Below are 25,605 nucleotides of genomic sequence, written 5' to 3'. Positions count from 1 at the left end.
GGTACCACCTAGTGGCCAAAATCAAAACACAGCTCTCCACCTCCAGAAAATCTTACATCAGACAAGGACAATTCACAAAATGAAATACAAAAATTTGTTGTAAAACAAGTGTTTAATTTCCTTCATGATAACGAAAAGGCTGTGTTCTTCAACACCTCAAATTCACATAATTCCATCATTAGTAATTTGCAAAAGCCCACCCAAACATAAACAACCACAAACTGTTCTAATGAAGTTTTCCGATCACGTTAAGTCATAGGAATAAAACAAAACAAGTAAACAAACCAAAAAAAACAGCATCATCTTTAACCCCAGCATTTGAAGACACCCATTAAACACAGCCTGGACCCGACACAGAAGAACCAAGCCACAAAAGACGTCCACAGCCCGTCTGTGGGAACACTCAAAGCACACTACACAGTACCAGAACTTTTCCCCGGGTACTACTCTGGGTAGAGACGTTGTGAGATGTCACATCGCTGCTTACCCGGCAGACACCCGACTGAGGCCAGCAGAGGGTGAGCAGCACACATTCAGAAATACCCAGAGGAGTTTGACATTGGGACTGGATATGCAGCTGAGATCTAGGAGCTGGTGTTAGGGAAAAAAAAAAAAAAAAAAGAGTCCTCAAAAAGAAGAAAAACATTCGATGCTGGAGGGCAAGTAGGCCTCTGAATACCGCAGAAAAAAAGATCATGCTAGAATCTGGTCACAGTTGATTGCATCATATAAAATAAATACTATGAATAGTAAATCCCAGTTGATTTAAAGATTTAAGTTGAATTTTTGCAGCACCTAGAATCTGATTATTTGAAATCCCAATAATAGTAGTTCATCTTTCATTGAAAAGACTGAGACGTGTAGTTCTTCAATATTGTACAGCAAAAAAACAGCTCTAATGGTGTCCAGCACCAGATTTAGGTTATACCCCATGCCACTACAGCAGATCGGATCTAGCTAGTGTCCTATGAGCGCAGTGCCAAGCTGCAGTATGCTAAGTACTTCCTGTATCTTATGAATGACACTGGTGAAATTGTGCACAGATGACCCCTTCTCCTTATATTTTACTGCATAGTATGGTTGTAGAATAATTTGAGCTTAAAAGCAGACATGCTAGCCATTGTAAAAAAAAAAAACAAAAAAAAAAACACCTTAGTTACTAGTATCCAGCACTACATAATCATGCTTTCTCTATCCCTGTTTGCACTGAGGTCACACTTCAAATCGTCCTGATTTAGTGACTTTGATGAAATCGCCGGGACGAAAGCTGACTTACAAAGGCGAAGAGGTGTGCCCTGGGATTTTACAAGTCATCACAGGGCAGGAGTGTGTTGCTACGGACATACAGAAGTGTGCTGGTGTGAGCAAGACTACATTTGCTCAATTAAGTGTATTAAAAGATAGTGAGGTGGAGATGTGTGTTTATGTGTGTGTGTGTTTGTGTGTGTGTGTGTGTGTGTGTGTGTGTGTGTGTGTGACTGTGGTGGTGGTGATTGTGCGTGTGAGTGCGTGTGAGAGGGTGAGAGTGTGTGTGTGTGTGAGTGTGTGTGAGTGTGTGTGAGTGTGTATGAGAGGGTGAGAGTGTGTGTGTGTGTGTGTGTGTATGAGAGGTTGAGAGTGTGTGTGTGTGTGTGTGTGTGTGTGTGTGTGTGTGTGTGTGTGTGTGTGTATATGAGAGGGTGAGTGTGTGTGTGTGTGTGTGTGTGTGTGTCTGGGCTGTTTTCCAGTGTGAGGGGGGGGTTGACCTCAGTGCCTGCAGTGGGGTAACCACCAGTTTCCTTAAGGTCACTTAAGTGCACATTAGAGGGAGTGTGGACAGAGAGACAGAGAGACAGAGAGAGAGAGGGAAACAGAGGGAGGAAGAAGAGCAGAAAAAAAAAAAAGGGCTGGAAGATTCCTTCACTTGGAGGAGGAGGCAGGCACGTTGACCGAGACTGGCCGCCGGGCGTTGGTCACCTGCCGTTGCTGGGCCAGGAAGGACTGGCCGGGGGGGATCAGAGAGTTGGAGCGACCACTCAGGCGGGACTCGATCGCCATCTTCTGCAAGTTTAGGCTCTGTGTGTGTGTGTGTGTGTGTGTGTGTGTGTGTGTGTGTGTGTGTGTGTGTGTGTGTGTGTGTGTGTGAGAGAGAGAGAGTGAGTGTGAGAGAGTGTGTGAGTGTGTGAGTGTGTGTGAGTGTGTGAGTGTGTGAGTGTGTGAGTGTGTGAGTGTGTGAGTGTGTGAGTGTGTGAGTGTGTGAGTGTGTGTGAGTGAGTGAGTGAGTGTGTGAGTGTGTGAGTGTGTGAGTGTGTGAGTGAGTGTGTGAGAGAGGGGAGGGAGGGCGGTATAAATGCAGAGGAATGAAAATGGTTTGATGGTTATATCCTAAAGCTGTATTAAAATTGATTACATTCCTTTTAATTACAATGCATCCCATGCTAATCTTTTTTTGTTTTAGGTGTAGAATTCTGACCAGAGAGAAAAATGCCTACTAGTTCTACTGGATATTTAAAGAGCTGAGAATGATGGTTTAAGGCTCACCTTATTGTACCACGCCGTAACAATCAACTTCTCTTCGTACTCCTTCAGTTTGGCTTGCTCACACTCCCTCTGAAGTAGTCACACAAACACACAACATTAAACAACACACTCTACCTCTCAGATGCGTTAACATTTGGTAAACTGACGCGTTTTCTTAGACCTTGTAGACTTGAAGCTTTTTGTGTTAACATTCTACATTGTTCGAATTTAAACGGTAACCATTAGTCCAGTGTTGGCGTTTGTTCGCCGAAGAACTACCTCCTCAGACCGTTTGCGAGTGTTTGCAAACGTAACTCAAACTCAAACCAAATGTAAAACTCAAAGCAACCTAAAAACCGTGAACGTTTGCCTTTGCCATTTCGAATGGCCCTCTCGTCTCACTGAAATGCTTGACAACATGAGAGGGAGAGGCTCGTGAGCCTCGCAGAGCGCGAGCGGTCGTGATCTCACCTCCAGAGAGGCGATCCTCTTCTCCTTCTCGGAGAGCTGGGTTTTCAGAGACTGGATCTCCGCTGAGGCTGGGTTCATCTTTGGGTCCAGAGCGCGGATCACCTGGGAGAGAGAGAGAGAGCGCGCAATTAGCCTCTCCTCTACTCCGATGGAAAGGAGGCCAGTGAGTTAGACGGCGTATGAATCTCACTACCCCCCAAAACCCTCAGGAGAGGTGCCCACAAAAGGCATGCATATATTCAAGTGAGGACAAGTGAAATAATGAAGGTCAGAAGCAAATTCAATTATTGTGAAAATGAGAAATGAATATGACCATCAACTCTCATACGTCTGTTAATGACTCATACCAAATCTTTCAAGTTAAAAGACAACCAAATTATACCCCACTTTAAAGAGACATTCTGCACTGCAGAAAGTGAATTAAGAGCCCAACAATTTATTTCAAGGCTTCTGAAATGGATAATGATTGGCTATGAGGGCCTTACGTTGCGAGCCTTCTCCAGGTACATCTTATATCTCTCCTCCATGGCCTTCATGTCCTCATCCTTCTTCTTAAGGGCAGCACTCAGCTCCTCTAGTTTCAGAGCTGAGAGAGAGAGAGACGCTCTCAGACATACATTGGACCACTATGCACTCCGCAGCTGGAGTGAAAAACACCTAACAAAGCAACCCAAATTGAGGAATAAAAACAACAAGGACAAACAGCACACAGGGCCATTTGTGATTTGTCCACACCCCAGTTACATGGTTAGAGTAAACCTCTGTAGAAATGGTGTCCAGCCATAGATGACATATTTCTGTGCGTTGTTAGATGACAAGGCCAAAGACAAGAACCAACATGGCGATAACTACGTCTGCATCTCATCAGCTGGACTGTTAGTGTGTGACTGTAGTGTTGTGGTTAAAGAGACTCCAGCCCTGCAGGTCTTACCATTCTGAGTGGTGTCTGGCTGAAGGTCCTCCAGAAGCTCTTTCTTCTTCATGATCTCATCCTGGGCCTGATTCAGCTGCACCCTGCGACCAAAAACAACTTTCTGTCAAAAATCAGGTGTGAAGTGTAGAAAGAAATGAAACGCCCATTGACACATGCCTATTGACACTCATATGTAAGAGAAGCCCGGTGTCCATAGAGGTTACTCACATGTGGGCATCCAGCTTCCTCTTGAGGTGAGACTGCAAAGAGATATGCCAGAGAAGAGGCGGTGAGCGGAGGGGAATACCACGTCTCATTTCCAAAGAGATATGAAAGAGAAGAGGCGGTGAGCGGAGGGGAATACCACGTCTCATTTCCAAAGAGATATGAAAGAGAAGAGGCGGTGAGCGGAGTGGAATACCACGTTTCATTTCCAAAGAGGAACACTGAACAGCACACCAGTCACCGGAGTGGTGGAGGCTCTCAGGAAACTGTTTTACAATCTTTAAGAGATTCTCTAATTCTCACAAAGGAAAAGGTTTTAATAAATGTGTGTACTACCTCTTCTGATCTAATCTGGATAAAACTGTTTGGAAAAGAACCTAATCTGGATGTAATACATGAAACTAAGGAGTTACCATATTCCATGAGGAAGACAAAACTAAAATGCTGTGATGCTACGACTCCATTTCAGGTTCTCGTTCACAAACTTTAAAATCGACATCAAAACGGGTGGCAGGAAAATGCAAGCTCGTCATTAGGCCTATAAATGGCTCCTGATGTGCAGCCCTCAGCTGTGCAGCAAAACAGATGGTATCACACACACACACACACACACACACACACACACACACACACACACACACACACACACACAAAATGCACTCACGTCCTCAGGCTTGGTCTCCTGGCCCTGCAGGGATTTCTGGAGATCCTCCACCTGCTGCTGGAGCTCACTCATCCTCTCCCTGTTTAACCTGGTGGTGTGAGAGGATGAGGTCAGAGGTGAAATAGTGAAACGGACACAACCTGAATGCTTCTGCGGTCTTCACTGCTTAACCGTATTTATTTAATGGCCTTAAAGGCCCTTCTCAGTCGAAGCCGGGTCATACAACACAAAGCTCAATCTACACAGCCCACACAAAGTAGGTCACTGTATTAATGTCTTACTTTTAAGTAAGATATGCTCGGAATACACGTATAGGTTATTAATGCTTATTTGAGGAAAATTGGAGATGGACTTAAGGTTGTTGGTTGTGATTGGCTGTACCTGGTGTCAGTCTCGCGCTCGCTGCGCTCGCGGTGCGCCACCTCCAGCTGCTGCTGCAGCTCCACGATGCGCTCGTTCTCTGAGCCTTCCTGCTCCAGGCGCAGCATCTTGTTCTCGTGCTGCAGCCGGATGAACTTCTCCCTGTAGACCAGGGGGGCAATGGGGTAGACCAGGGGGGCAATGGGGTAGACCAGGGGGGCAATGGGGTGGGAGGGGGCAAGACAGGGGGGTCAGGGGAGAAGAATCAGCGGTTGTGTGCGTATACACAGATACCCGGGGGAGGTGTGTGCTCAGCTATTTGTGTGTGTGTCTGTATGTGTACACGTGCGTGTAAATGACAAAACATTTCTAAAAATACCTGTGTGTGTGTATGATTGTGTGTGTGTGTGTGTGTGTGTGTGTGTGTACTGTTGTACCTGTACTCAATAGGCAGCAGCTCAGCTGCAAGGTTGTCATGGCTTGGACTGTCAGACTGGAACATTTCTATGGAAAGAAACCTTTTATAAGCATCTTCCCAAGCCAATTACACCATGGAAAACTGATCGCTTCTAATAACTCCAAATAATAATCTAAACCAATATGCAAATGAATGTCTTTCTCTGAGGTCCTCCATTATCAAATCTTAAAGACAATCCCTCTATAATAAGTCCAATGGCAGACCTGCTTGTAGGAACTGGTCTTGCTGGGCCTGTGTGCATCGAAGCTCCTCATTGGTCTCCTTCAAAGAGTCGCGCTCGATTATGATCCTCTGTTCAGGACATAGCATCATCAGAAAGCATGAAAACCCATTTGACTATTGTAACCATGGTTAACAAAGTTATCTTTAAGATTCTGTAAATATGTATACATAGTAATTAATAAATAGTCTAATAATAAACATTAAACATTGATTAGTTATGTATTTATTAGTACAATTTAGCATAGCTTTTTAATGAATGAATTGTAATGAATGAAATGAAATGTAATGTTGGAGCGCCCTCTACAGGACGTAGTGCGTGTTGAAGAGCACGCGCAACTTTTACTGACTATAGAGAGAAGACGTTGAGACTAGGAGAAAACGGTTTTAAAAATTCACGGTGACAACCTTTTAAAAATTCAACATCTGATGATCTGACATACATGCATGCCAATAAATGCAACACTGCGTGTTAAATTTGTTATTTGCATGTTATGAATATTAATGTTGTGAATATGTTTTGACAAAACCTTCTCCTTTAAAAGATTTCCATCCCGACTCCTCTTAGCAACAGGTATGAAGACATGGAGACTGAACAAACAGAACAGGACCCTGAACAAACTAAAATGTGTCCCTTAAGTCTGTGTGTGTGTGTGTGTGTGTGTGTGTGTGTGTGTGTGTGTATGCGTCTGTTTTGCATATCTGTTCAGCCCTCGTCTACCTCTTTCTCCTTCAGCACGGTCTCATGCTTCTCCTCCAGCTTCTTCATCTCAAAGGCCAGGTTGTCTGCCCGGCGAGACTCCTCAGACACCTTCTTGTGCAGCTCTTGGACCTGAAGGTACATAGTCTAAATGCTTCACCATCACATCCAGACACTCAGTGTAAACCAATGTTGCGCGCAGGTGACCTCGATGTTGACTAAGTGGGAGTGTGTGTGTGTGTGTGTGTGTGTGTGTGTGTGTGTGTGTGTGCATGTGAGTAGTAAGTGTAAGTGTGTGTGTGTGTGTAAGTGTGTGTGTGTGTAGGTGTTTAAGCCTGAGTACCTGTCTCTTGTAGGTCTCCAGCTGGGCACGGGCGGCGTTGGCCTTCTTCAGCTCCTCCTCCAGGCTGACTGTGTTCTGCATGTAGGTCATGTTCTTCTCCTCCAGGATCTTCATCTGCCGCCGCAGGTCACTCAGGTCCTCCATCTTCTTACGATAGGTCTCCACAGATGCCTCCAGCTTCACTGCCCTGTCAGAGCAGCTCCTACACACACACACACACACAAACACACATACATTGAGCAATCAGAAACATGGAAATGTGAGGTAAGGCCTACCTTCCCTAAATCAACGGTAAAATCAAGGTCTCAATCAACCAGAAACACAGAGCCTACCTGAGAATGTCCAGTTCGTCTCGGAGAGTACGAGCCTCCTCAGCCAAGCTGGTCAGGTTATCGTTGCGGTGCTGGATTTCTATCAGCTGCTTCTCCAGGTCCTCACAGTGGATGCGGTAGTCATCTTTAGCAGCCTCTAGTCTAAACACACGCACACGAGTCTAGTATAAGCCTTGTGATAGAGAAATGTGAAACTAAATGACTTTAAACAAGTATGTATGTATGTGTGTTAATCATATGCCTTTGTGAGCTGACGTTTGAAACATGACGTTTCTTTCTCGGTGTGTGTGCTTAAAAGTGTACCTTTAGTGTGTGTGTGTGTAAGAAAGGGCTGATTAGAAAAACTAGTTGTCCTTCTTTTCTGCCTTGCTGATGCATTATGTTGCAAAAAGCATAGCAAGATGACCTCGGATGTGGGAGACCCACCACGTGGTTATCTGGAGTGCGTTGGCGTCAGAGACCGCTAACTTCATTCTATATAAACCTTGTGTGATGTGTTTAACTTTGCTTCTCGCTTGTCTGCTGCAGTCTGGGAGTGAGCCCGGGCTCTCTCTTGTCTGCCAAGACATGAGTGAGCCGACAGGCTTGTTGTTGTTGTTGTTGTTGTTGTTGTTGAATACAATTATACTTATACACAACTCTGAAGTCCGTGGGTAAACTTGAGTGTGAATTTTCACCTAACACCATGGACTCCAAATCACCATAAGATTAGACACGTTTGGTATAATACTGTCCAAACAGTCTTCTAATAAAGAGGAGGCTGGGGGTTTGTCCCACCTGAAGTTCTCCTCCTGCATCTGCTCCAGCTGGAGCGACAGCTGGCTGTGCTTCTTGCCCGACGGCGTGCTGGGGTCATCAAACGTGTCCAGCTGACTGGCGCGGTCCGTCAGGACGTCGTTCTCCGCTAGCAGGCTGTTCCTCTCGTCCTGCAGCATCGTAACCTGTTTGTGGCCCAAAAAAAAAAAAAAAAAAAAAAAAAACACAACACACATTTTTATTCTCTTTCCCCCCATTTCAAATATATTCAAAACGTGTGTTAGCAAGCCACTGTTTAGTTTAGCACAATTACAGAGGTCATGACATGCTGTATTGGATCTGATGGGCTTTACTGTGGGATTAGACAAACCTCAAACACTGTGCCCAGATCAGTGCCAAAGGCCATCCAGCCTTTGTAGGAGCAGCTTTAATTGAATTTAATTGAATTTAATTGAATTTAATTGAATTTAATTTAATTTAATTTAATTTAATTTAATTTAAACGACCCACTACTTGTTTTGCATATAAAGAATCTACTCTAAATACAAACCAATGTCAACTGAACACAATCATATATCTCTGAAAAAAGAAAAAGCACTGAAAGTAACAAATATATAGTGACTGTAAACTGTGAACATTACTTGTACATCTTCTGGGTCGTATGCACATGTATTGTCTATGGTGCTGCTGTTTAATTACATTTTAATTTAATAGTTGGTTTAATTAATTTGCTCCAAGTTAAGGCAAACCACCCACAGTGTACATGGTGGCAATACGAGGAAATTGTGGTAACAGCCATGTGTTTGCTTTCACTAATCAGCACAGGAGAAGATAATAGATGATGTGGACTGAGTGTGATGTACCACATCTAAGGGGAGCCCATCAAAGACACGGTCAAATACATATGAAACAATATTTGCAAAAATAACAATGTTAACATTTATTCAGGCAAAAGACGACAAGTGAGAAACCCCCAGATATTACATGACCAACAAATCGATGAGACGAATTAAGCATCAAGCATAAATTAGGCATTAATACACACACACACACACACACACACACACACACACACACACACACACACACACACACACACACACACACACACACACACACACACACACACACACAAACAAAACATGGCCAAGGCTGATACAACCAGCTCTGTTAAGTTTGGTGATGTCAGCAGCAGAAATCCCCCACCACAGTTAGATGTTAGAGGCAGTGTGTGTGATAAAGGTGGGGACCTCGCCCCTGGTGCAGATGCAGCCGTATTAATGTCACGAGCGCAGCTCTCAGACTGGGGGTTACCACCCAGAACACACTGCAGTGTTTTTAGTAAGGTTCCAGGCAAGTGCCGTCATCTAGACTTACCTCAGAGCCGCCGTGGGACCGCAGCGTTTGTGTACTTTACAACTCTGTCAAAAGTCAGTTTTGATGAAGTGTCAATATTCAGCCAATAGAGCAGCATTGTCCATTAAAATGTCCTGTGGTACTTCACAGTAAGGCCTATACACAGTATTCGCTGTAAGCTTACAAAGCAGCTTCTCCCACAAGGTGAGGACTCTTGGGAAAAAGAGTCACCGCGAGAAAAAGATAATACAGAAGCTTGCCTTCAAAATGAAATGATGTTAGATAGCCAACTATATCACCTCATTACAGCAGCGCTTCAGGCTAGCGTTATAAACTGATGTCGTCAACAGAAACTGGAACCTAAAATAGCGCTTTAAAAATAATAATGTCTTGATTGGAAATGACAGAACAATGCACACTGGGCCCGCTGTGCCCCAGAAAACACCACAATAGCCATCTTCCAGCCGGAGGCTCCAGAACCAGTGGCAAGCGTCCATGACCTCAGAATGGCCAGCAGAACCATGAGAATAATGAGCCCAGTCAGCTCGCTAACCCTCCCCATCCAGAACACACCTCATTACAGAACAGCTCAGCTCTTCCTCTTACTCGGGACAAAAACACTGACAGGTAAGCTAACCCATGCTTGCTTCTGAAACGCAGCGCAATTCTGTGCCTACAACTCAACAGGAGTTCACTACTGAAAAAATGTGTTCTTACAATTACCTCTGAGAGTAACTGAAGGGACGGTGCTGATTGGTGCGACAACCAAAGCATGAAACACTCTCCGACTGTCTAGCAGGCTGCGCCTCGTAATGCGTAATGAGTCTATCTGCACTAGTGTTGTGGAGGGGAGGCCTCGTAATGTGTCTATCTGCACTAGTGTTGTGGAGGGGAGGTGAACTGGACTCACCTGAACGTCCAGCTCCTGACAGCGCTGCGCAAGCTCCTCCTTCTCAGCCATCACCTCTGCAAGGTCCTCCATGGCCTTCTTCAGCTGGAGCCCAGACATGCACATAGACAGAGAGGAAGGGAGAGGGAGAAAGAGAAGTAGAGAGAGGGAGAGGGAGAGACAGAGAATTAGAGAGAGGGAGAGGGGAGAGACAGAAAGAGAAGTAGGGAGAGGGAGAAGTAGAGAGAGGGAGAGGGGAGAGACAGAAAGAGAAGTAGAGAGGGAGAGGGAGAAGTAGAGAGAGGGAGAGACAAAAAGAAGTAGAGAGAGGGAGAGACAGAAAGAGAAGTAGAGAGAGGGGAGAGACAGAAAGAGAAGTAGAGAGAGGGAGAGGGAGAAACAGAAAGAGAAGTAGAGAGAGGGAGAGGGAGAAGTAGAGAGAGGGAGAGACAAAAAGAAGTAGAGAGAGGGAGAGACAGAAAGAGAAGTAGAGAGAGGGAGAGACAGAAAGAGAAGTAGAGAGAGGGAGAGGGAGAAACAGAAAGAGAAGTAGAGAGAGGGAGAGACAGAAAGAGAAGTAGAGAGAGGGAGAGGGAGAAACAGAAAGAGAAGTAGAGAGAGGGAGAGGGAGTGTGTGTTGGTGAGTGAGAGAGAGACAGAGGAAGAGAGTGAGTGTGTGGTTGTGTGAGTAGGGGGAAAAAACCGTCGCTAATTCTTTGAACCATGCCACTACAATATTAAATCCCTCCAAACTTGACTTAGCCCCCATAGTGCATGTACTGTATATCTCTCCATTTCAACACACCCATGAGTTCACTCACTGTGCATGAACTGACAGACCCAATGTGGTTCTCTATATCTACTGGTTCTGGCGCTTAAAGGAATACCTCCTGAGCACGTACCTGTTGCTCCGTGTCCCCCAGGGGCTCCGCTCCGAAGTGGGTCATGCTCTCTCTGCTCATGAGCTGAAAAATGATGTCGACATGTTCATTAGACCAGAAGCTTTTAGCGGCACGATGCATGAATCCAGGGCTATGAGAAAGCATAATGTTAGCTACAAATCGCTAATGCATATGTGGAGAGAGATTAGCATGCAGGGGGAGTTGTCGGCGGTGTCACACACAGACCTCCTGAATGGCCGTCATCACCACATGCTGCACAGACTCCTCCAGGGTCATGATGACTTGGATGTACTCTGAGGAAACACAGTCACATACACGAGAATTGATTTTCAGTCATAGTTAAAGATTTCACACACACACACACACACACACACACACACACACACACACACACACACACACACACACACACACACACACACACACACACACACACACACACACACACACACACACACACACACACACACACACACACACACACACACACACACACACACACACACACTCGTTGCTGGGACTCTCTCTACTATCTTGTCATCTAATTTGACCCAGTTGTTTTAGGAGGAATAAAGAGTAAGAGAGCAAGAGAAAGTGAGTGAAAGAGAGAAGGGTGGTGAGATCAGCTTTCATATTAGTCGCTCCTCAGGCTATCAAAACTCAACTAAATGTATTACTAAGAAGGTGAAGAGGTCTTGTTGTTGTTGTAGTCTAGTTGTTGTTGTTGTCCCTGCAGTAATACTGGGTAATCTTAACCTAGCTACAGACACTCACATGATTTGATTTGCAGAAAATGTGTTTTTTTCTAGGGTTACATCAAATCAACAAGAGGGAAGAACTTGAATGAGGACAGGGTCCCCAAATTGAACTCATGAACTATCTATACGTATATAATATTATTACAATTAGGAGCAATCAATGAACTAATATATAAGGACATACTGACTGATTGAGCATACCCTGTTTGCGGTCACATTTTACAGCACATCCCAGGATGAGCTGCAGAAGGCGGCCCAATTCCTCCGGGTCGGAGTGCTCGGCCACCCGGACCAGATCAGGGAGCGGGAAGTCCGAGATCTGTTGGGACAGGATCTGAAAGAGAAAGAGAGAGAGACAGAGGAAATGGATGAGCAAACACTGGCTTAACAAAACTTAACACTGAGCACAGATAAAACACATAGCATGTCTCCAGCACACAAACCTTGTGTAGACTCATCACTTACCTCATTATAGTAATCAACCATCATCTGAAGGATCTTTTTCAAGTTGTTCATCTGTAAAAAAAATATATATGAAATGGCTTTGCTCAAATAGCTCATATGGCAATGCAAAGTGCAAACCGCACCTAAATCGTAATCCTTGGCTGACTGTAATTCACTTTGCGTAAAGGTAATTTCATTTTAAGCAAGTTAAACTTCAACTTATTCAGTCATATTGATCAATCATAATTCCATGTGCATGGGACATTCATTCACAGAATTCTTTCATCCATTCATCCACTAAAAGGAATCTCCTATAAACCTCTGTGCATATTTGCTAGCAGTGAATGAAGGGTGATGACAGCCATTCTTAAAGCAAGCAGCAGGGAGTGTCAGGGGTAATGAGGCCCCAGTGGTCTCTGGGTAATGAGGCCCTAGTGGTCTCTGTGCTGATGTGCTGATCTGAGGAAAGCTCAGACCCAAAGAACAGCTGACTGGAATCTGTTCCAGTGTCATACGCTGTCTGCCTGTCTGCTTGCTTGCTTGCTTGCCCGTCCGTTCATCTGCCCGCCTGTCTGCTACTAGTGCGTACCTTCAGCCTCCAGTTCTCCCCGACGTCCTCCTTGATGCGGCTCAGCCAGCCCTCGTTGAACCATGTGGGCTCTCTGCAAAAGCAAACGTCACTTCAAATCAATTCAACTCCATTACCCAGCACACACTGCTGTGCATGCCATCTCTCCTCTTTCTAGGGGTGGTGTATTTGAATCCCAGCACCCTGATCCGTTCAACCCTAATCATGGACACTCGGTGTCAAACACTCTATATACACAATATGATCCCTATCAACAGTGATAAATAAACCCAAACAATGTGTGTAAACCACAGATAAAACACACACACACACACTGACAATCCACAGTAATGGGACACCACAGGCTTCCCACAATGCAACGGGTGGGGTTATGAAATATTCAGGGTTGGGGCCAGGTCCTGTGTAAATGAATAATGTTGCTGAGGCCTGGTCAGAGTGAGTATGATTTATAGGGGGGGGGGGGGGGTTGGGCACTAGCAGTAGTAGCAGAGGTAGAGAGACGGGCTCACATTTGATGCAGAGCCTGAGACATGGCTGCTCCAGTGGTCAGGTCCTCCAAGGTCTTGCATGGCGCTGAGGTGTTAAAGGTTTGCAGCTGAGAGCACAGTAAAAGGCAACCTTCATGTCATTAATAGAAGAATGTGCTTGAATGAAAACACATCTCTGACACCAGCAAGCATGTCAAAGTATATCTAACAAAGAAACACAGACTTTATGGAGGGGAACAGTAAACGTTATGTTTGAGGACAGCAGTAAGTATTTTACTGATGATAATGATTTCAGAAGGTGAAGTGGCCTGAGAAGTTCGATGTCTTAAGATCCCATAGCCTGCTGTGGATTGTAAAGATCTCTGCAGAAAATGCAGCCTAAACGCAATTCTTTAACACAGCAGCATGGTATAAGCCTCCCATTAATAACAGCTCTGGTTTGCTAAATGACTGACTGTCTAGTATGAGTCGAGTCGATTAACTGATCATATTTAACATGTAGGCACCAGATGCAGTAGCCTACCAAGCTACTATTTTTTAACGTTTCTCTCAGATCAAGTTATATTGATCATTGCTTTTGTCTTAGCGAATGCACTACGCTGCCAGCTTACGAACACTCCACCTGCTACCTCCGTGCCTCCAAAATTGTATCAGCTGTCAGTTAAGTTCGGACGATACGAAGTATTGGGAAGGCGCCCTCTCACACGCCACTAAACAGGTCCTACATGCTGGATGAGACAGTCTAGCTGGTTACGGGCTTGCGACTGTCACTTTTAACAGCTGTACTTTTTAAAGCAGCCACCACAAAACACTGAAATGGCAAAACCAGTGTACTCTATGCTCAGGGTAAGGGTAAGGGTAAGGCAGACTGACTAAACTTGAAATACACTGACTGTCAAGATGACCAAGAGAATATCTGCCTCATTTCAGACTTCTCCAAATTGATCGCAGGTTGATAGGTGCTGAGGTTTAATGCTTTCTCAACTGAAGGGACGAGTGCACACTGCAGACACTGTAAACAAAAAAACACCGCGTGTGCGCTTTACTTGTTAAGTTAAGCGAACCGAAGATGGATCAGCATCTTGCTCGTGTTCTGGAAAGCCTTATCACAAACTCTGGCGTAGCCTACCCTACCCACCGCAGCCTCATCTTCACACTGCAGATGAGCTACGGCTATAAGCAGCGTGAGCTTTGATTCATTGCTGCCATGGTAAATAAAACAATGAATTAGAGACAACTTAATTGCCCACAGGTATTCTGCAATGTCAACGGCACCACTGCATATGTCCAATATATAGAAAAGCTACGATTTGTTGAGGTTCCCCTTTAGCACTCCATAGTAAGGACAGAGTCCGATGCAGGCTGCCATGCGGTATGCGTGACTGAAATGACTGTCGGGGACTAGCTTTTCATAACACGCAAAATAATATCGGTCATTTTAAGAATGGCAATACCACAATAGGTAGCCTATTCTACGGATCGCCATACTTATTCGTAGTAGGCTACAGTGTGCACTTATGTAAGGGGAACAAAAAAAGATCGAAAGGAGGAATTCCACAAATATCCCAACGCTAACCAGATTATACGAGTAAATCGGATAAGGATAAAATGAAGTTTGCTGTTGTTGCAGTCGCTGTCTTGAGCTAGGCTTCTGATCTACCAGTGCCCAGCGTAGACATAGCAACATGCTAAATAAAATATAATGTGATCTTGGAGAAAATAATTCCCCAAGAACGGTGTCAATGCAATGCACCACTTGTAACCTCTATACATGCGTATACCTATCCATCGCGCTATGTTCGTAAATTGTAAAAAATACTAGGCTACTCAAGTTAACGACGGTAGCCTTCCATTTCCTGATTGTCTAGAAGTAGTAAGGAAGATAAACACGTCGGTGTAGGTTACTACCTGCGACAGGTGAACGGTACCTCATTTGATCGGAACACAGGAGTAATTCTCACAGCCTACAATACATCAGAAATGGAGAAGATAAACATACCCATACGATCAGGCTCTCGCATAGCACCGTCTTGTTCACATCCATCTCTTCCCTCCGAGTAGGGCAGGCAGATATTTCCGTTCAGGCGCTCACCTGTCAGCGATGTGTTTTGCTTTCCCACACCATTTGACCTCACCTGAGGTTGTACTTTATTTCAGATGCGTAAGACAACTGTCTCCAGAAGCACAAGCGCCGTTAAATTACCGTAGTTGGTTCATGAATTACCAACCCGACGTACATTCTTTGGCGTACACTCTTGAGAATGATTGGGGGATTGACGGGATAAAGCACGTACTGTCGAGCAATACAACACCAATGGTGCCTTGCGCCTCGTGAATCACAATAACCAATCATATTCTTAATCAGTTGGGATTGACAGCGCTGTTTATTCCAGGAGACCAATCATTGTGAACGAGACAGGTTGTTCCTCCCTAATTATGCATAGGTTACATAGATGAGATAATCTTTGATTTCAGTGGAGAGACAGCCTACAATCAGCTTGCATGCAAGCTGTTATTCGTGTCGGTTTATTTTCAGGGCATCACCAAATTATTATCACAGATTTGTGACCCCATACCATTAGTTCGGGAAGACTGATTTAAAAGACATTTTTTGCCATATGTAGGCAACAATTGATAATCTAATGAAATGAAAAAAATAACTTTTGTTTATCTTTTATTTTACATCAAATGTATGAATTAATTTGTTTTTAATTTGAAAAGACAGTGGATCAGTTCCACTGGGGTAGGCTAGTCACCAGTATAACCAGTGAAATAACTGGTTATATTATGCAATTGATGACATTTTTGACTGACTGAGAAAACTCTGTTTGACATATTTCACAAGCTTCTGCTGATTTAAGAAATCAACCTGTTCCAGCATTATTCCAGTGTACCATGCACAACACTGTAAATGTTCTGCAGGGAAAATGGCAGATTGTATGGTTACATTTCAAAACACTTAGAATGCAATAAAAGAGAGCTGTTTCAGTGTGAAGTAATGTGAATCTCAATGTCAGAAGTTGTTCAGGTTGTGCTTCCTGTAAGTCAACTGAGAACAAGGTGTTACCAACGCTGTGAGTGTAGGTTCCCTAGAGAGCATATACACTAATTAAAATGTGCATATATCCGAAAATCACTTAAAATTGTTTGCTAAATGAAAATTAGAATGGACGTCAGAACTATGTTTTAAGTCCATTCTACTGTTCCCTGCATACTACATCATCCACATGGATTGATTCCAGGCTGCTGTATAGCAGGAGCTGGTTAGCTAGCTAGCTAGCATTGGTCTGTGCATACAAAAAAGTGCAAGAGGCCGCTTGCTGAGACAGTGACCACTTGAGAATCACATGTCGGTGTGTGTCCACAATGTTTTCAATCATAAAAACAAGGAAGAGATAAGATTACAGTGGACTCACATGCACAGACTGATTGGGCTACCATGATGTTTTCTTTTGGCATTCAAGAGCAGTCCTTTTGAGAGAGAAATTTAAGAGATTACAAAATACTAATTGATAACGTCTGACAACAAATCAGAAATCATGGTTTCCATTCAATTCAACAGGGTATTATAAATAATGTATATATAGGTCTTATACGTATATTATACTTTAAAAGAATCAGATTCAGTAAAAGTATTCATGGTGGACAAAAGGCATTTGAATTGAACCAAAGTAGAGTTCTTGTTAGGACACATGCATTTGTTCATTGGTTCTGTTCAACAGAACAGGTGTTGTAGGCCTATAGACTTGTTGTTGTGGGCAAGAAACATGAGAAGCGGGACAAACATTATTCATTTGTTGAGTATTGTGACAGATGTTCTACCTCTACCTAGGAAACAAAGGCACCTAATGTTGTTTTTAGTATTCCAGAACTCGGTGTGCCACTTCATCCATTGTTTGTGACTCATTTGCCACTGGTCCTACAAACATGAATGTCCTCAGTAATTACTGGCAGTGCATCTAGTTTCCTGTGTATAAAAACACATCAGTGAAAAACGGCCACTGCACTGAATAGATCATGATGTTCTGTCTGTCAAAGATTACGTTTGAGTTGTACAGGAATTGCAGGCTCATTGGAAATGTCTGTTGTATCACCCTGTGGGAGTTTATGGGCAGGAGAGTTCAAGAGGAAGAGCTAAATATAGTTGGTGTAGGTTTAACCTGGACACATCGACCCCTGTCCTTGTGGTATGACAGATAAAACTCAGTGAGTAGACCACAGGTGACATGATGACAGATCAAACTCAGTGAGTAGACCACAGGTGACATGATGACAGATCACTCAGTGAGTAGACCCCAGGTGACATGATGACAGATCCAGGGCTCTCAAGTTTTGAAGTGAGGCAAGAGTGACATATCCCCCCCCTCCCGGCCACGCCCCCATTCCGCCCGCCCCTCCCCTGCCGTATGCCCACAGACCAGCCCTGCCCCCCTCCCCCCCCATATTATTATTAGTGTTTTGTTGTTGTTAATAATTGATCAGACTTGCAGAAAAGATTTGACACATGGCACTGACAATTCAACCAATTACTAAGTATTTATTCAATTTGGGAGAGAGAGAGAGAGAATTATGACTTGTGTTGTTTATTGTAGGTGTTTGTTGCCTTTTTGGACTCTTATCATTTTCGGTGTTGGTTCCCATTATACGTATATGCCATAGTCATAGAATTGGATGTATTAATTAGGAAAAATTGTATTCATGAACATTGTAGTCAACCTTATGCATTTAAATGTACCTTGACCTCTTGCACACTCATCTCTGCAGTCACTGGCAAGTCAAAGTTTTTGACTGCGCTGGTTGACTTCAGTGCCTGCTGTTTGGCCAGATGCCCCTTACTGCCTATGTGCCTTGTCACATCCCACACACCCGGATGGGCACAGGAGTTCTCTTGGCGGCAGATAGAGCACCAGTAATATGAGCTGGTGCTTCCTACAGTAATAAATGGCCATTTAGAGGTCCATTCACTATTAAAATAGGTCTTGTAGGTGGCTGCTCCCGGGACTATTCTCCCTTTTGTTCTAGCCATCTCCTCCACTGTTTCTTCCACCATCTCTTCCACTGTCTCCTCCTCTTCCACCTGCACCATCTCCTCCTCCTCCTCCACCTGTACTGTCTCTTCCTCCTCCACCTGTACTGTCTCTTCCTCTTCCACCTGTACTGTCTCTTCTTCTTCCACCTGTACTGTCTCTTCCTCTTCCACCATCTCCTCCTCTAATGTGTTTACGTTCTCTGGGCCTAATCTGGCCTTTTTAGGGGGCTTTCCTCTTTGGGCGAAGGACAGGATGCTTATTTGTTTTTTACCTGACATCTTTGAAAGACAGATGCAATGATTAATGCATCCATGGCCAGGATATTTATAAAATGCTAGTATGCCTAATGAGCTCGCGATTCACAACTTCACATGAAGAAGCCTCGGAATCTGAATAGAATGTTCAAGCAAACACATTTACAGAAAAAATGCCCATAACATCATAGAATATTAAGGGCTGCCTAATATTCGTTCGAGTTATAGGCTTTTATATATTTTTAATAGGCCTACTCGAATTTATTATAGCCTATTAACGAAGTTCGGAGTCAAAGCTATAGTGAAAAGGCAAACTGTGTTGGCTACAAACACTCATTAAAAACTGATGCTAATTATCTGGGAAATATTCTCTAACTGCAGTCAAGTTGTCATTGCTTGTGTCAAACCATTGTGAATTTGTTGTAACATTAAAACAGGAGACGACTTGCTCTTTGTAGAAGACTGATGCTCGGAGCTCCAGTGGTTTCCTCAGGTTAACGAAACATTCGGAAGATCAGTCGCGCGCAATTCCAGGATGCTTTATTTTCATTGGTTGCTGGATTAAATCTTACCCAGATACAACAGATACAAAAGACACTTTTTTTTCTGATTGGCTATTTTTTTTATTTTTATTGGCTGATAATTGGCAACTCACGGCAGAACTCCAGGGGATTCGGGGAGACGTGCTTGATTCCTCCATGGTGAGGGCAGCGCTGCCAGGTCATGTTTGCGCGCTGCGACACATTAAATAGCCTAGAGTTTTTTTTCAGCGTGAGAAATACGATGTGTGGCGGGAGTGCGTGATTAAAGACCGAAATGAGTGACTGTCACGCTCAATGCGTGACACTTGAGAGCCCTGTCAGATCAAACTCAGTGAGTAGACCCCAGGTGACATGATGACAGATCACTCAGTGAGTAGACCCCAGGTGACATGATGACAGATCAAACTCAGTGAGTAGACCCCAGGTGACATGATGACAGTGGACCTTCAAAGCATTCATGCTCAGTCTGTCCAGCCAATCAGGACACCCTCCATGCTCAGATGAAAGAGAGGAACAAGATCGGCTGTTTGCTCAGCTTGGATCTCTAACCTTGCCATATCACAGTCCGGCGGATCGATGGAAACTATTTTTAGCCAGTGTGACCTTCTCTGATCGGGCAAGAGGGGTCAGTCAAGTATTTGCAGCATTCTTTTGTAAAGTAAACATGCTCCCATACAGGGGAAGGAGTGAATGTATATCATGGCCACATGAACCTTCGGCTGGACTGAGGAATGCATTAGACTAATCCAGTGCTCTGGCCTTTTGTAATTCAATTGGCATACTCTCCATTAAAATCTCAAGATCTTTAATAAAGCGAGGGGTCGTAAAAGTGCCTGGCATTGTGGTAGCGCTGATCGATGGGGGCTTAAATGGTAGGCCAATTACAAACAGCATTTGAGAAAATGCATCCCTTCCTGCCTATCCCCCAGGAAAAGATCATAAAAAATGAGTTGGTCTTTAACACACATTTTCTCCATATGACATCAGTGACACAGGAAATAATGACCCTGTTTGTGTATTTTCTGTATGTGGGGCACAACATCAGATTGTGCAAACTTACGGTAAATGATTGGTTAGCTTGTCTGCATTTATTGTGCCTAACCTACTTTGAGTATGTGGGTGGAGTTCATCAGTCTCTTTGACCTTACACGAGCAGTCACATGACCAAAACAGAGTATTACAAGCAATGCAAGAGGAAGGATTTTGTTTGTCAACATCCTGACATTTAACTGTACGGAAGACTAACGTACACTAAATGTATGCATCTAGCATGCAGTTGATTTAACATCGACTTCTGTCTGTGTGTAAATTAGTCTTACTGGATAATCCATCAAGCGCAATGGCAGCCTTGGGGTGGGGTTGATCATTAACCTGCCTGTTGGATTTATCGTGTACGGTGATGATGCCAGGAAGCATTTCTCTCTCGGCTCTCCGTGAGTACCTGCAGTATCTGACCAGCTCAAGCAGCCCGGCCGAGCCAGACCCAATTCACAACAGCATGCTCACCTGCCACGGCTCTCAGTCAAGGTAAGGAGTTTAACGGCCAGATTACAGTCAGATCTCAAGGCATTGTTTGTAGATTATGACACTCTATTAATAACCAGCTGTTGAGATTATACTGCACGTAGACAGGCCCTGCAGGGAAAACACAACCGCTTCTTTGAACTGGTAAACAATCTCTGATGCACACTGAGAATGACTGACTGGGTTAGAGCGCTAAAAGCTGAACTTGAATGTATCATCTGTGGAGAGAAGTACAACTGCTGATGAAAAGTAATTGTGTAGTTGTAAAGTTAGTGTTGTATGTACTTTTTTAAAGTTTTAGGGCCTGATATCCTCTATCAATGATATCCTCCTGATATCCTCTCTCTCATTTTGGGTGCTATATGGCATATATGTGGCATATTATGGTTTGTAAGGGCAATTAACAGCATCAGCTTACATTCACTCATCTTTATTGATCTCAAGATACTGTTTTTGACACCATGAGAGAATGCTACTACTCCTGTGAGGCAAACCGTTTATTTCATTCACGTGTTTGTCAGATTACATGTCAAATACTTCCTGTTTTTGTTTACTTTGTTGTGCTGATTCATCCCTGATATGTTACATCTTTCCTTCTTTCCTTTTTCATCCAAAAGGGTGTCCAAGACCTCAGAGGCCAAAACGGTTCAGGGTCAGCCCAGACCCTCTTCCCAGAATACCCCTGAGCATGGAGGCCACCATCACGTGAGGTGTGGAAAGGTGAGAAAACACACACACACACACACACACACACACACACACACACACACACTCCAGGATTTATAATGGACAAATTTATACTATCATAGAAATGCTGTTGAGAAACTGTAAAGATCCTTACTTTATCTCCTCTTCACGGACAGGACCCATGTGTTTCTGGTGCCCTCAGAGACCTGCACTGTCCTGTGTGTCTGCAAGTGGCCACCTTCCCTGTGGAGACCAACTGTGGACACCTCTTCTGTGGTAAGAAACTAGAGCATCTTTTCACAAGACCTAGATTTAAGGTTAGAGCATCTTTTCACAAGACCTAGGTTTAAGGTTAAGGCATGGGTTTTTCAAATGGACGAGCACCTCTATTTTAACATTACAAGCAGGGATGTTGACTTTGGAATATCATTTTGTGTGCAGAAGCTGTGATTTTACAGTGACACTGGAGACTTTCTGGTTGACTTCTCTCATTTATAAGTTGGACAACCTTGTAGAAAAGTTGGCGGGAGGACACACAGTATGCTTTGTAAAAGAAGGTCGTCTGCGGAGCCACATGGGTGCTGAAACAGGGAACAGGTGGGCAGACGGTGGGAGACCGCACCACACTGTTGAGTCATGTGATCGCTCTCTGTTTAATGTGTAACTGTTGCTATGGAGACCGGGTGAGGTGCCTCCACCTGGAAGGGATCACAGGACCCGGTGCATAGCTGCCCGCTGTCACGCCTGGCCACTCTTAGTACACCCTACGAACAGGAGACAGGGCCAATAGAGAGAGAGAGAGAGAGAGAGAGAGGGAGGGGGAGAGAGAGATAGAGAGAGAGAAAGAGAGAGAGAGAAAGATAGAGAGAGATAGAGAGAGAGAGAGAGAGATGTGTATGATGATTCATCTTCCTGCAGAAATGTTGATGCAATCAAACGGACGTGAGCAACGCGTTCTCCATGAGGAAGTTTCCTTTTCGCTATCTGCCCTGTGAGCAGAGATACCCATGCAAATCAAGCTGGACTACACAGCTGGAACATTTCCACGCGACATAAAACCGTGTCGAAGGGTAATTGGTAGGGTGTGCTGGCTCATAAATGCATTATCAACAGAGTCTGTGAAGTCTCTGTGCCATCATGATTTTTTATACGGGCATTGGAACGTTTCTGTGCAAATACATTTTTCCGTTACATTGTTTCAGGACAGCTGATGACAGCTGCCCATCATAGTTTAGTCAGTCACAGTCATGTTTTACATGATCTATTTAAAACAATGAAAGGTATAAGGTCTTTGTTTGGTCGATGATTTGACTTAAGCATGGGATTAAAACAGGAAGATTGGCAGTTTGTCAGCAAGAAAACATCAGTAGCTGATTAATGCCTTGGTTTCAGCTCTCAGAGCCAGCTAGCTAGATAGTTATTATGACTTGGTCAACAGTCATGGCCACAGCACCGGCATCTTATACTCACAACACCGCCGTCTTATACACACACACACACACACACATACGCACACACACACGCACACACATACGCACACACACACACACTGCTGATGTGACTACCTATACCATCTGGTCTACTGTTTTAAGAGGTAAATAGCAGGAGAGCAAAAGATCTTTGATATCAGTTGCTGCCCAGACTAGCCCACAGCTCAATGCCTGAGTCTAGAATGGCTGATCCTGATACTCATGACCCACTTCTCTCTTTCAACTCCCAGTAAATGATTATGAATGTCTGGGGAACAACGTTGCTCTTCAACCCTAAACACAGATTAATACCACCAATATGACTGAGCGCTTGGCACAGGGTACGCTTGGCACGATGGTGTTGCTCTACACATAACCAATGAGAGATTGGTTTAAAATGAATATTTTTGGAGCATATCTTCTAAACAAGTGTTTTAGAACAGAAGTTGTTTTGTTTTCCATCCCACCCTTGCGAAGCGTCTGAACAACCAGACCCAACCCCAATCAGGAACTAAGCTGTGTTTTTACTGGAAGTTTACGGTGTGACTCACTTGCGTCTTAACTTTGTGTTTTAACTTAACGTCTTAACTTTGACCCTCTGCAGCTCCCTGTCTGATATCCTACTGGAAGCACGGCTCCTGGTTAGACGCCATCAGCTGCCCCCTCTGTCGACAGAAGGTACGGCGCTCACACACACACACACACACACACACACACACACGGCTACGACAGTGTTCTCTATCCTTCGCTCCGTCTATCTGTCTGCCTGAACTCACTTTGGACAGGGGCACTGCCTATAAACAATCACAGCACAAGAGCTATTAGCAAAAAGTAAATGACCACATTCATAGATAGATAGATGGATACTTTATTAATCCCAAGGGACATTTTTCATCAACATACTGAAGGGTACCAAACACAATCAAATGAGTCAGTTTAGACTTTTAAAGCTGTTTTTTTTATTTGATTTGTCTTTCTTTCAGGTTAGTGTCCTGTGTCACCTCTTCGCTGAGAGCCGCTCGGACTGCCAGCAGCGGGAGGTTCTGAGCCACATCAAAGACTACAACAAGCGCTACTCTGGGGCCCCTCGCCGGGTGAGTGCCACGCTACACTCACACAGGCCTGAGTGCCACGCTACACTCACACAGGCGCGGTTGAGTCCACAACGCCAGCGCCCCTTTTTTTGTGTCTGACTGCCCACTTTCTCACGCTCTGTGAGAATCTCGGGTTTCAGGCCTCCATTTGCAAAGCACTGTAAAGGCTTGGATCGGGTTTTTACACACAGTTTAATACCAGTGACTGAAGCCATTTGTAATCCTCTACATCTTAGTACTTGCACGGTAAGATTATCACGATTACACAACTGTGTTATTGTTGCTGGACAATGGAAGATAGGTGTCCTCTGTAAATGATAGCAAGCGTCGCATTTAGCACACATCCACACACATACATACAAACACACACACACAATGTTTCCGGGACTATCTCCGCCATTTTGTTATCTCATTTGACCCAGTTGTTTTAAGAGCAAGACAAAGTGAGTGAGTGAAAGGAGAGAGAGGGTGGGGTGCTGTGCCTCATTTGATATCAGTCTATGATAGTCATACTAACTGTACTTTTGTTTTCTTAATGTCTCAGGTAACAGACTACCTGTGTGACACGCCCTTGTTCCTGCACCTGCTGCTGCGAGGCTTGGGGAACATGGGGGGCCTCGTGTGGCTCTTCCTGCTCAGGGTGGCCGTCTGCTGTTTCGGGGCGGCCGTGTCCCTGGCCTCGCCTCTAGAGGGCACCTCGGGACCCTTCAGTGGAGCGCTGGGGCTCCTGGATGACCTGGTGGTGGTCTTCCTGCTTCTCATCTGCGTCATTAACATCAACCAGCAGATGGCGCCAGATGCTACAGTCAGGAATCGCACAGCAACACATGGTGTGCTGACTGGCACCTTATAGCCTGAGACAAGAAAGACTCACAAACAAGATTGTTTACTTTCCATAAGCTAATGCTGGATACAGCTCTATGCAGCGTCCTAACAGGGTTGTGTATTGAAGTATAGCACAGTGTGCTTTATTGACCTGAGGGGTCTATATCAGTACAGAATGAGTGTTTACATAATGTGAGGAGCTTGTCATGTAAGATTTCCTTGGCTGATTTTCATCACAACAGCTCAAGAACCACTGTGTTTGGCAAGTGCATAGCTTGAATGAGATGCGCTAGATGCAGAGAAAATGAACTTGAAGAACAAGGGAAAGTGTGTCTGGACTGAAAATCTAACTTTCTGGCATTACTCCCCGAGAGCTTAACTCCGGCGGTTTACAGAAACTGTGCCTGGTGCTCCCTCTGTGGAATGTCCCTGAGCTTACAGTCAGACTACAGAGGGACCCGCTCAAATCCGTGGCCAAAGCACAGCCCACAAACTAGATTAAACCAGTCCCACGTGACACTTTTGGGAGTCAACTCATGCCATTTAATGACATGCAGAGTGTAATGTTTAATTGTACCTATTTCATCGTAGAAGCATTTTTAAATAGGGTCATGCGGTAATCCGATACTGGAGACGGCCCGGTGAATGTTAATAAGAATACCGGTAAATGTATTGATATTGTAAATAAGCTGGTACTGACCGATGTATCTATGGGAAAATGTATAGTTGTAATAAAAGTATTTATTGTCCTACTGTATAATGTTTTTGTCAGTCACAACACACAGCCAAAGCTT

The 25,605-nt window shown here is 44.3% G+C and overlaps 2 protein-coding genes across 2 annotated transcripts; one reads left to right on the top strand and one right to left on the bottom strand.

Moving 5' to 3' along the window:
- Positions 1 to 1,657: 1,657 nt before the first annotated feature.
- On the bottom strand, positions 1,658 to 15,686 carry hook1 (hook microtubule-tethering protein 1). Its single transcript, XM_031574350.2, has 22 exons — positions 15,386 to 15,686; positions 13,408 to 13,493; positions 12,899 to 12,971; positions 12,331 to 12,381; positions 12,067 to 12,199; positions 11,333 to 11,400; positions 11,108 to 11,170; positions 10,227 to 10,310; positions 7,982 to 8,145; positions 7,205 to 7,345; positions 6,873 to 7,074; positions 6,551 to 6,661; positions 5,814 to 5,901; positions 5,570 to 5,636; positions 5,154 to 5,294; positions 4,773 to 4,860; positions 4,112 to 4,143; positions 3,902 to 3,984; positions 3,456 to 3,556; positions 2,971 to 3,072; positions 2,521 to 2,589; positions 1,658 to 2,055 (listed from the first exon to the last, which is right to left on the bottom strand). The coding sequence occupies exons 1-22, from the start codon at positions 15,428 to 15,430 to the stop codon at positions 1,900 to 1,902; spliced, it is 2,148 nt and encodes a 715-aa protein (XP_031430210.1). The 5' UTR covers positions 15,431 to 15,686; the 3' UTR covers positions 1,658 to 1,899.
- A 4,664-nt stretch (positions 15,687 to 20,350) lies between these two features.
- Positions 20,351 to 25,560, top strand: si:dkey-183n20.15 (RING-HC_RNF170 domain-containing protein). The gene is made up of 6 exons (XM_012828230.3): positions 20,351 to 20,739; positions 21,354 to 21,456; positions 21,600 to 21,699; positions 23,497 to 23,570; positions 23,876 to 23,986; positions 24,531 to 25,560. Exons 1-6 carry the CDS (start codon positions 20,612 to 20,614, stop codon positions 24,837 to 24,839), a joined length of 825 nt encoding a protein of 274 aa, XP_012683684.2. The 5' UTR covers positions 20,351 to 20,611; the 3' UTR covers positions 24,840 to 25,560.
- Positions 25,561 to 25,605: the final 45 nt, after the last annotated feature.

Source organism: Clupea harengus, chromosome 10 (assembly GCF_900700415.2).
Source record: "Clupea harengus chromosome 10, Ch_v2.0.2, whole genome shotgun sequence".
NCBI classification, from domain to species: Eukaryota; Metazoa; Chordata; class Actinopteri; order Clupeiformes; family Clupeidae; genus Clupea; species Clupea harengus.
Note: the sequence above shows the minus strand (reverse complement) of the source record. Positions and strands in the feature narration are given on the sequence as shown.